This window comes from Capricornis sumatraensis, chromosome 1 (genome assembly GCF_032405125.1).
Source record: "Capricornis sumatraensis isolate serow.1 chromosome 1, serow.2, whole genome shotgun sequence".
NCBI lineage: Eukaryota > Metazoa > Chordata > Mammalia > Artiodactyla > Bovidae > Capricornis > Capricornis sumatraensis.
In genome coordinates this window covers 81314061-81326090 of record NC_091069.1, presented here as the reverse complement: position 1 = coordinate 81326090, position 12030 = coordinate 81314061, and the positions used below count along the sequence as shown (strand labels likewise).

At 36.4% G+C, this 12030-nt stretch overlaps 1 protein-coding gene across 2 annotated transcripts in view; it reads left to right on the top strand.

Moving 5' to 3' along the window:
* The window catches only part of MTA3 (metastasis associated 1 family member 3), a 143365-nt gene that overhangs the window by 75303 nt on the left and 56032 nt on the right, over positions 1-12030 (top strand). For both annotated transcript variants that reach the window (XM_068993871.1, XM_068993790.1), the window contains exons 5-6: positions 5572-5635; positions 7831-7948. In XM_068993871.1, the coding sequence (XP_068849972.1) occupies positions 5572-5635; positions 7831-7948 (182 nt within the window). The remainder of the gene's footprint in view (positions 1-5571; positions 5636-7830; positions 7949-12030) is intronic.

Sequence of the window (12030 nt, the reverse complement as noted above, 5' to 3'; positions counted from 1 at the left end):
TGCCTGGTTCCCATTTTGCAGTTATTTTCAACTTCTCTAACACTGACTTTGGCGTTTATACTACTCTTACACTGCTACTGTTCATTTTCAATTTTGAAAATGTCTCTTTGCTTCCTCTTCTCCATTCCCTTTTGTGTTTCCAGCATATCACAGTTTTATTTAACTTAGTAATCATCTCTGTATTTTATGAGCACATAAATATTCCTCACATAATTGTCTCTTGTACAACCTTTTGTTTTCCTTGGAATTAATAATTGTTTTGCCTTTTTCCTTTTGCTTAATCATCTAAAATGTAAAACATTTTAGTCCTTGCTTATCTGAAAATGTTTTTCACACTTGACTGATGATTTGTTTAGGGATATAATTCTGGTTTGGAAATAATTTCCCTCAGAATTTTGAATCTTTTCTTTTGTCCTGTCTTACATTGCTGCTGTTGTGAAACATAATTTTCTGAAAGCATTTTGCATTTTTGAATTTCATTCTAAAATACTTGTTCATTGTGTTTAGTGGATTAAATGGTGTATAAAACTATTTGCTGAATTTCCAGTCACAGAATCAGGCATGATTCTTGATATGAAAAAATGTTCAGAATTCAGTTTGTGGCTAATAGCAGACTCATAAAATCAGTGACACACATGCAACTTTTTTTAAAGAAGGGAGTCTTGAAAAGTAAGCCTTTCGATTTGGGTACTTTCCGGTTTGCAGACAAAGCTTCCAGGATGGCCCAGAGAGCGTCCATGTGCTCTCCATTCAGTTTCTGCTTAATGTTTGCAGTTCATTTAATCATGTCATCTTCATCAAAACTAAGAAATTTACATAGATATGTTACTGTGAACTAAACTCCAGACTGTATCCAGACATTAACCGGTCTCTGTCTGATGTCCTTTTGCCGTTCCCGGATTCACCCTGACATTGCATTTAGGCATCATGTCTTCATCATCTCTGGTCTGTAAGAGTGTCCCAGTCTTTCCTTGTTTTTCATGACCTTGATAGTTATGAAGAAGAATGTATATATTTTTAATAGTGACTTCATTGAGATATTGTGGTGGCTGAAGTAGTGGTCAGCTTGGCTGGGCTCCAGTCACACTCAGATGTCTGGTTTAAAAACCCTGTGTGTGTCCATGAGGATGCTTTCAAATAACCAGAAGAGGTTATTTGAATCAGTAGACTGAGTAAAGCAGATTGTCTTTCCCAGTGTGAGGGAAACCTCTTCCATACATTTGAGGATCTGAAAAGAGCAAAAGGGTGGAAAAGAGAATTCTCCGTCTCTGACTGACTAAGCTGGGACCTCGTTTTCTTCCTCTCTGGGATTTATAGCAGCAGCGCTCTTGATTCTCAGGCCTTTGGACTTGGACTAGAACTGCACGTTTTGTTTGCTCATTCATCAGTTGGTGGAAATGTGGATTGTTCTGCTTTTTGCCTATTGTGAATAATGCTGCTGTGAACATCTGTGCACAAGACTTTGTGTGGATGTGTGTTTTCTCTTCTCATGGTATTATACTCACGTGTGGAATTGGTGGGTCAGATGGCAGCTCTGTGTTTAACATTTTGAGGAACTGCCAGACTGTTTTCTCAAGTGATTACACAGTTTTGTATCCTCACCAGGAAAGTGTTAGTGTTCCAGTTTTGCCACATCCATGTCGACACTTGTTATTGTCTGTGTTTTCCATTTTATTGTCTGTGTTTTTCATTTTAGCCCATCTTTGTGGTTTTCTGTGAACTGTATCTCACTGTGGTTTTGATTTTGCATTTTCCTCGTGGCTAAGAGTGTTGAGAGTCTTCCCCCCACCACAACAGCAAATTATTTCTTTACATATTTTAAAAAGTGAAATGTAATTGACATACAACGTTATGTTAGTTTCAGGTGTACTACATAGTGATTTGACATTTGCGTACGTTACAAGATGATCACAAGAAGACAAGCAACTGTCTGTCCCCCATACCAAGCTACTACAGTATCACTGACCATATTCCTTATGCTCTATATTTTACATTCCCATGACTTATTTATTTTCTAATTGGGTGTTTGTACCTCTTAGTCCCCTTCACCTATTTGCCCCCATGCACCACGGCCCGCCCCCATGTACCGCTGCCCACCCCCATCTCTAACCCTGCCCCTCTGGCAACCACATGTTTGTTCTCTGTGAGTCTGTTTTCCTTTTGTTTTTTTAAATTCCACATGTAAGTGAGAGATCACATGGCTATTTGTCTTTCTTTGTCTGATTTATTTCATACCCTCTAGACTATCTATGTTTTTGCAAATGGCAAGATTTCCTTTTTAAAAATGGAAAAATACCTTTCTTTAATAAAGAAATAATGGCTTTCAGTGAACAAGGCAGGTTTAAAACTCATGTTCAGTATGCCTAAGGATCACCTGGTCATGCTTGTTAACCACATAGATTCTTGGAGCCCTTCCAAGATATTTGGATTCAATTATCTTTGTGCGACACTCAGAATTTTCATTTTTCCAGGTCCTGGATCATTGTACTTCTGTGTGTTAGTGAAGGAAAGCCTACAGATAGATAGTGGGGGAAATGGATACTAATTTAAACTTCCACTTGTACAAATGGGTAGTAACATCTTTTGATAAGAGGAAAAATAACCTGGGTGCACATTTTACATAAGGTTTTTGAGTCCTGTGGGAGGGTACTAACATCTTGTTAAGGAAACAGCAGATTTTAGGCTGATCAGTACCTGCCATTAAACATGGGACTGTATTGTGTTGTAATAATTACATTTTTCTCTGTCCCTGTACTCTGCAGTTTCTGAAATAGAATATGTATATATTTTTTGAAATAAAATATATTAAAAAAAACCATTTTGAATGATATGTTGGAAAATATGTTATCTCTAGAAATTCTGTGCTTCTGTGTAACTTCCTGTCGAAAAGCAGTATGAATGATTATATGGGCCTTTCTCAGTGTTACAGTCTTCCTGTGTTTTATATTGTTAATGTTTTGGTATCTTTATTCCTTATGGTCTGAAGTGCTGTGAAAGAGACACAGGTTCATTGCTTGAGATTCAGGGTAAAACAACTGCATTATCTATATTCAGAATTTGTTAATAGTTCCTTTACTTTGCAGTTAGCTTAAAATTTATCATGTTTTTTTCTGTGAGCCAAGATTTGTTCAGCATAACGGAAGCCAACACTTTAAATCTCTTTTTAAACTACTTTATCAACATCTCTTGGCGTGGTGATACATGTGTTAATTACATATGCATGTTTACTTCATAAAATAATTCTGACTCAGTCTCTTACTTTGTTAGCTGTTAATATATGTACATGAAAATTTAAGTGTCACATTTTTGTTTTTAATGGGGGGAAAGGTACAGTATAAATACATTAAAGAAAAATTATAAGTTAAAATTGTCTATTATCCTTTCCTTTTTGCATAAAATCTATATTTCCAAAGATATTTTACAGTTTAAATTGATTGGGATGGCTGTCCTTTTATTGGTTTTGTAATCATCTTGGGCCTCTAAAACCAGTATAACCAATGTTTCCTTACCTCCTGATATAAATATGAAAATAATGGTTTACTGATTCAGTTTAGCATCTTTTTTCATGGACTTTCCTGGAGGTCCAGTGGTTAAGAGTCTGCCTGCCAATGCAGGCAGGGGACATGGGGTTTGATCCCTGGTCCAGGAAGACTCTACATGCAGCGGGGCAGCTGAGCCTGTGCACCTGTGCTCTAGAGCCCATGCGCCGCAACAAGAGAAGCCGGTAAACTGCAGCTGGGGAGTAGCCCCTGCTCACTGCAGCTAGAGAAAGCCTGCATGCATCAGTGAAGACCCAGCATGGCCATAAATAAATAAATAATTCTTTAAAAAAAATCTTTTATCATTTCAGACAGTATGGAGGCACCTTTATGCTGCATTCTTTTTATGAATTTTCAGTGTCTGTTATAAAATTCAAGTGATGCCTATTAAAATAACATTTATAACATCTGCTCCTCCCTATTTTGTTTTTAAACCTGACTATAGAGAACTTAAAAAGATTTTATGATTTCTAGGTGGAATAAGCCTTAAATGTTAGAAATACTGCTTTGTCAGCTGCTACTGAGGCAAGAGAAGTAAATGAAACTATGTTTGGAAATCCCGTTTGTTCCTTAAGCACTCTTGCATGCGTGAGCGCATATTCATGGGTCATAGAAGTTCTTCTATGGCCCTCGTAGATGTGCTCACAGTGGCAGAGCAGTTCCCCTTCTGGTAATTCTGTCCTTTGCATGAGCATATCAGGTAATTATTGATTTTGAGTGTTACATGCACTGAAATAATGATGTTATTTTTTTCTGCTTCAGTACTGTGCACAAATAAAATACATTGGAAAAACAGAAAACCTTCATAACTCCCAGTAACCGAATTATGGATTTGACAGGATAGTATAAGAAGTACCACATACTCTCAGAGAAACCTTTTGAAGTGATATCAACCTAAGATGATTAACAGAGAAAGATATTTTGATGAGAGGAAAACTTTTTTTTTTAATTTAAGTTTAAGGAACATGCAGTTGCAAAATGCTTAGTGTAGTTTTTGACTTACGCATTCATGTTTTACTTTTGCTTTTGGTAATTGTTTCCTTTGAACTGTATTTCACTCTGATAATCCAACAACAAACTTCCTATGTAATGTGCATTTGATGCATTTGTTTTTACATGTTAATTTGTGGGGAGCAAGTCGTGATTTTTGTTTAGAAAACCAAGTGATATTATAACATTTTAAAAGTATTTTGTGAGCCCTGACCAATATCTATAACTTGAATAGTCTCAGAATTCTGTCAAATTTGTAGCTGTACTGAATTTTTCAAACTGGGAAGATAATTTTAAAAGTGGTATTAAATACCACTACGTGAATAACCATAATTTTTCTCAGGTCTAGACAGGCCTTTTTTTAACAGCATTTCATTTTCAAGTACACACCCAGCTATGATCAAAGGTAAATGCCATGAGACTTCAAGATCCATGAATCTGGCAATTTTTATTTGCCCCTTGCTCTATAGGAGTTCCTTGTGTTTAAATTTTAACTCATCTTTAGAGCAGTTTCAATAAAGGTAAGTTAGCAATAAAGGTATAGTTACATCAGGTAACCCTAATGGAAATGTGTATTTTTGTGTTCTTGTATGCAGTGGCTACTATAAAATTTGAAGGTTATTTTAGGCACTGGTTTACATGGTGATTTCTTTAAAAATCCCTTGTATAAAATTGCCTCATATTAACTCTTTACAGATTCAGAAGCTAACTTTGTCTGAAGATTACATTGTACTGTTCTTTCTTTTCTTCCTAAAGAGTTAGGAAATACCTATAAAATGTTTTATTTTATAAGGATTTGCTACCTAACACTGTTCCTTCCCCAGGTTAGCCTCTCAACAAATGTCTACAGCCTTATTTTTAGGTTCCATAACACCAAGATGTAGAATAAGTCCAAGTATATACATGTCTAGATGTTCCCAACTGCCATCTGGTTTCTTAATACTACCTTTACATTTTGAATATTCGTAACTTTGTGTACATCATCTCTGTGAAGGCAAAGTGGCTTTTCTTGCATTTATTCACTTTTTTTCTCTTTCAACAGGGGGAAATGCAGTGTTGCCCTTCTGAATGAGACAGAGTCAGTATTGTCATATCTTGATAAAGAGGTAATTCACAATTATACTTGTGTGTGTTTTTCCCTCTCTATTTCGTACAAAGCCTATACTTTTGTATTATTTCTTCTTCTAACAAATTATTGCATAATGATAGCAATATTATGGTAAAAGTATCATGATTAGAATATATTCAGGTAATTTCATTTTTCTGGTTAACTGAGATAAAAGTTGGAAAAAACTCCTACGTCTTGTCTGTCTGTCTTTGCTTCGTAATGAAAAGTTGGTGAAAGTATAGCCCATGATTGAATTGGTAGTGAAAGAACTTTTTTTGGGGGGAGAAGCTAATTTGGGCTTTGTGAAATAAATAAAAATACTTGGTCCTCTTCCCTTTTTTTTGCCGGGGGGAGTAAATAGCTTTTTTTTTAGGCTCTTTGAAGATAAAATTTTACCATTGGTGGTCTGCTTTCTTCACTAGAATCCTAATAAACTTTGTCACCTAAGAATAATTTTTTTGTAACCTTCAAGAGACGTCATAAATATTTTTATGAAATTGAATTAGAGCATGGACGCCATTGAAGGGAGGAAATTCTCGTAAGCAGACTGTTCTACATTTTGCAGTTTTATGTGGCTTTTATCAGTTTTATTGTGGGGAAAATACTTTACTATTGATGGTTCAGTATTTAACCTTTATAATTTCATAGTGTTTGTTTTCCCAGAATCTTTATTACATATATATTTTAAAAAGCAAAATTAAAGGGACATATTTTCTTTTAAAAAATAGTTTTCTATGCACGAAAGTGTTGCTCCCTTATCTCAAATGAAGTAAAATTACAGAAAAAGACTGATGCAAACATGTAGAACTACTGTGTACCAGAAGCCTAATAAAATTAGAAGGAAAGTAAGTCTTTAAGGCAGAAAAAAAGGCTAATAGTCTTGTGAAATTTGGAAAAGAAGGGTTTATTGTCAATCTGTCGAACAGAATGATAGATAATATGGATTGATGATGCTCAGAAATTATCTTTCATTCACAGAAGCAGAAATAAAAAGAAATAGTCAATATATTTTAGTATATTATATTGTATTTGGCTGTTCGGAGAGTGGATTTCTTTTGCTGCACTGTGTTTGTCTGGCTTGCGAAATCTTAGTTACCAACCAGGGATTGAACCCAGGCCACTGAATGAAAGTACAGAGAGTTCACCACTGGGCCACTTGGAAATTCTGTTGTTTTTTTTTAAAGATGATATTTGTTACCTTCTAATTTGTTAACAATTTGTATCTGCTGAGGATTGTAGTAGATGAAAATTTGCCAAGTCTTTAGGATTTTTTTTTTCCTATCCTCTTGCTTTTTAACCTCAGCCCTTTGTCAGTCTACTGTTCTTTAATAGGCCCTTTCAGGGTTTAATACGGAGAGTCATGCAGTAGATGACCCTCACATCCATGGGGCAGGGAGGTTGGGGGGAACAAAAGGCAAGACTTTGCTGCTTCAGATGATTTCTAGTGGTTATGCAGAATTCAGCTAAAGACTGGTGACTATAGGTCATTTTATCCTTTAGGTCCAGTAAGTAGGGTGTTTGCTGTTTTAAGTGATCATGGAAAGTTAGGTAGTATGCTGGTGATGATAGAATGTATAGTTATGTTTATATGCTTACCCATATAGCCATATGTTTTAGAATTTAAAGGACAACTGCAGAATTATAATTAATGGGTAATTGTAATTAAATAATTGTAATTAAGTGTATACAGTGTGACATATTAGTAAACTGCATATAAACTAAGTTCTATCATTTTAATGTGAAATGTGTCTACATTTTAATATTTTTGATAAAATGTGGGATGGGCACTCTCAAAGTAAGAGTGTCACACGTCAGTAAGGCACTCTTACTGTTTGGTGTGGGCTTTACAGCTTTAAAATGATTACTGGATTTCAGTGGTCTTTATTTGACTTTAGCTTAACTGTTAGAGCAATTAATGGTTTTCTGTTAGACTAACTAAACAAATAATAGTAACACTTTATTATCCACCCTGATTGTAAGCTATTTGTTTTCATTTAATTTTATACTGTTTACCTGATGATAGTAACATTATGCTCTCCTTAAAGATTTATGAATTTATTCACCAAGATGAAATTTTATGCTCTGTGGAGTTTTATGGTTTCATTATTATGACACTGGATTTATTGCTTTATAAAAAGTAGAAGGAATTACGTTTATGTCTCTATTTCTGTCTTCTGTCATCTTTTTTTCCAGGATACCTTTTTCTATTCATTGGTCTATGATCCCTCAGTGAAAACACTATTAGCTGACAAAGGTGAAATCAGAGTGGGACCTAGATATCAAGCAGACATTCCAGAAATGCTCTTAGAAGGTATGTTTTTCTTTGAGTTTCAAATCCTATGAAAACAAATTTCCTTGAAACTGGAGTATTTTCATCAGATGGAAAAAACAACTTTCAGGCCAAAGTTTAAAAGTAATGACCTCTTCCAATTTTAGAAATACAACAAGCAGCAATGAAAAATAATTTGTTTGATCAAGTATTCATTTTTCATTTCACATTTTCATGAGTTTTCTACCTGTGTTTTTCTTTTAAATACAACTTTAAGAGCGTTAATGTTGTTGAACTTGTATTTTAATGTGACAGACTCATGCTTTGAGATTTTCTGTGCCTTCACATCATCTATCTGAGCCATGGAATCTAGTGAGCACTTATATTATGGTGGGGATTTTGGCTGAACTGGGACGTTTAGACCAGAGAGATTCAAAACTTTACATTTTAAAAGCATATCTTCCTAGCAAGACTTAATTTTTCTTTTTTCTGTCATATTTTTGTATACTTAAAACCTTTATTTTCTGATTTGAAAAGTAAAACATTCTTAAAATTTAAAAAATGAAACACAAAATAAAGTATAACATAGAAAACGAACACCACACCCTTTTCTTCCTTCCAAACCTGTGTTTCACTTCAGTGTAGTCACCCAGTCGTGTCTGACTCTTTCTGGCCGCTTGGGCTGCACAGGCTTCCCTGTCCATCACCAACTCTTGGAGCATGCTCAGACTCATGTCCACTGAGTCGGTGATGCCATCCAACCATCTCATCCTCTGTCATCCCCTTCCCCTCCTGCCTTCGGTCTTTCCCAGCATCAGTCTTTTCTAAGGAGTCAGTTCTTTGCATCAGGTGGCCAAAATATTAGAGCTTCAGCTTCAGCATCAGTCCTTCCAATGAATATTCAGGACTGATTTCGTTTAGGATTGACTGGTTTGATCTCCTTGCTGTTGAAGAGATTCTCAAGAGTCTTCTCTAACACCACAGTTCAAAAGTGCTCAGCTTTCTTTAAGGTCCAACTCTTACATCCATATATGACTACTGGAAAAACCATAGCTTTGACTAGATGTACCTTTGTTGGCAAAGTAATGTCTCTCCTTTTTAGTATGCTGTCTAGGTTGGTCATAACTTTTCTTCCAAGGAGCAAGCGTCTTTTAATTTCATGTCTGCAGGCTGACAAAACATGGTTCCCTGGAGAAGGGAATGGCAGTATTCTTGCCTTGAGAACTCCATGAATAGAATGAAAAGCCAAAACCCATATTTTATTTTGGTAATGGCTGTGGCTCATAATCATTCAGGAATGGTCTTTGCGCAGTGGCAAGTTGCAGGTCACTTTGCAACTGCTTCTTTCAGTTAATGGCACGTCTTTTGCATCTTCCGGAATAAGAGTGACTTTATTCTTTTTGTGACTGTAGAGTTCTTTTTTTTTTTTTTTGGTAGAGTTCTTAATTCTGCATGGATGTGCCATAATTTATTTCCTTTACAAGTACCCCTGTTGATAGACATCTAGGTGTTTACATTTTTAAAAAATTTATTGTGGCTGCACTGGGTCTTCATTGCAGTGTGCAGGCTCATCATTGTGGTATTCAGGCTTTCCTAGTTGGGGAGTGTGGGCTCTCAAGTGCGAGGGCCTAGTTGCAGTATGTGGGATCTTAGTTCCTGGACCAGGGATTGAACTCTGGGCCCTCTGCATTGGGAATGCAGAGTCTTATCCACTGGAGCACCAGGGAAGTTCCTACATATTTTGAGCAAATGATACTGCTAGAAAATCTTTACACATACTTATGCTGCATAAACATTTTTCAAGCATAGCTTCTTGGAAGTATTGAAAATGCCACTTTGCTCTTCAAAAATTTTTGAAATTTTTGTATGAGCAAATCAGATTCATTCACTGATAGATTATTAGCACCCCCATTTTGTTACATTTTTGTATTAGCTTTTAATTTGTTGTTGCTTTTTTATTATTATTTTTTAAAATTGAAATTATGCTTTCCATACTTATTTTTAGCTATTCTGTAACTTTCTTGTGTATTTCCTGTTTGGTTATTTATATGTATTGGCAAGGGTATTTTGCATATTAAAGGTAAACAAATATAGAAGTATTTGTCTGTGAGTATTACACCTGTTACCTCCTCACTTAAAAAATGTTAATGATATTATATTTAAATGTTTTATTTATTTTTGTTACACAGAAATTTAGAATTTTTGTCATAGAGAGGTTTAGAAATTATTCCTAAGGTTTTTATAATTTGCATTCTTTACCATGCTTTCCTATAGGAAGTATATGCAGAAAAGTTAAATCAACTCAAGGTAGAGTTTGTGAACCATAGTCGCCACTGTGGTTGGTGGGTTATCATTGTCAGTGGTGGGCAGATGGGTGGCTGTGGATAACACTAGGTTGCAGACTTCTGCATTTTTATGAACTCAGTACCAGGAAAGGTCAGTCAGTAATGACTAAGCTTTGAGAACAGATTGCCATGTCTGCAATCAACTGTGTTTAGAAGTTTTGTTTTGGTGTGTGTGTGTGTGTGTGTGTGTGTGTGTGTGTGTTTTAAGAGATTGTAAGTAGTGAACTGGTTTATTATAGGCTGCTGCTGTTTGGCTCCTCTGTCCATGGGATTTCCCAGGCAAGATTACTGGAGTGGAGTGCCATTTCCTTCTCCATTATAGGCTGAGAGATTACATTTATTGGCATTCTGATCTGTACAAATCAATTTGTGTTCCCAAAATAATTTCGGATATTTATATAGTCCTTAATGTTTGATCTTAGACTTCATTGTTTTATTTTTGAAAGCATTTGATTTTTAAATTTTACAAAAGTGCACTGAGTATCCTTTCAATTCAGTTCAGTCGCTCAGTCGTGTCCCCATGAATCGCAGCACGCCAGTCCTTGCTGTCCATCACCAACTCCCGGAGTTCACTCAGACTCATGTCCATCGAGTCAGTGATGCCATCCAGCCATCTCATCCTCTGTTGTCCCCTTCTCCTCCTGCCCCCAATCCCTCTCAGCATCAGAGTCTTTTCCAATGAGTCAACTCTTCGCATGAGGTGGCCAAAGTACTGGAGTTTCAGCTTTAGCATCATTCCTTCCAAAGAAATCCCAGGGCTGATCTCCTTTAGAATGCGCTCAGCCTTCTTCACAGTCCAACTATCACATCCATACATGACCACAGGAAAAACCATAGCCTTGACCACATGGACCTTAGTCGGCAAAGTAGTCTGTCTGCTTTTGAATATACTGTCTAGGTTGGTCATAACTTTTCTTCCAAGGAGTAAGTGTCTTTTAATTTCATGCCTACAATCACCATCTGCAGTGATTTTGGAGCCCCAAAAAATAAAGTCTGACACTGTTTCCACTGTTTCCCCATCTATTTCCCATGAAGTGTTGGGACCGGATGCCATGATCTTCGTTTTCTGAATGTTGAGCTGTAAGCCAACTTTTTCACTCTCCACTTTCACTTTCATCAAGAGGCTTTTTAGTTCCTCTTCATTTTCTGCCATAAGGGTGGTGTCATCTGCATATCTGAGGTTATTGATATTTCTCCCGGCAATCTTGATTCCAGCTTGTGTTTCTTCCAGTCCAGCGTTTCTCATGGTGTACTCTCCATATAAGTTAAATAAGCAGGGTGACAATATACAGCCTTGACGTACTCCTTTTCCTATTTGGAACCAGTCTGTTGTTCCATGTCCAGTTCTAACTGTTGCTTCCTGACCTGCATACAGATTTCTCAAGAGGTAGGTCAGGTGGTCTGGTATTCCCACCTATCCTTTACATAATGGATAATTTTGTACTCTGGATATAACTGGAAAACATGTTCCCAGAAATGAAATTGCTAAGCTGTAAGGTGGTGTGTCTGAAATTTTATACAAAATGACAATTCGCTTCCAAGTAATCATTTACAGATTTTTTTTTTCCTTGTTTCAGTTAAGGTATACTTTATATGTAGTGCATTTCTCCCAGTTTTGTGTGCAGTTCTCTGAGTTTTGGACAAATGTATAGCTCTTTGTGAGATATTCAGCAAGTCCATCTCCACATAGACCAAGAGCCAGGACACTCCCGCATTGTGTCAGCAGCACCTGGCCCACATTCTCCACCCCCTCACAGCCCTTTGTTACTCCTCCCTGAA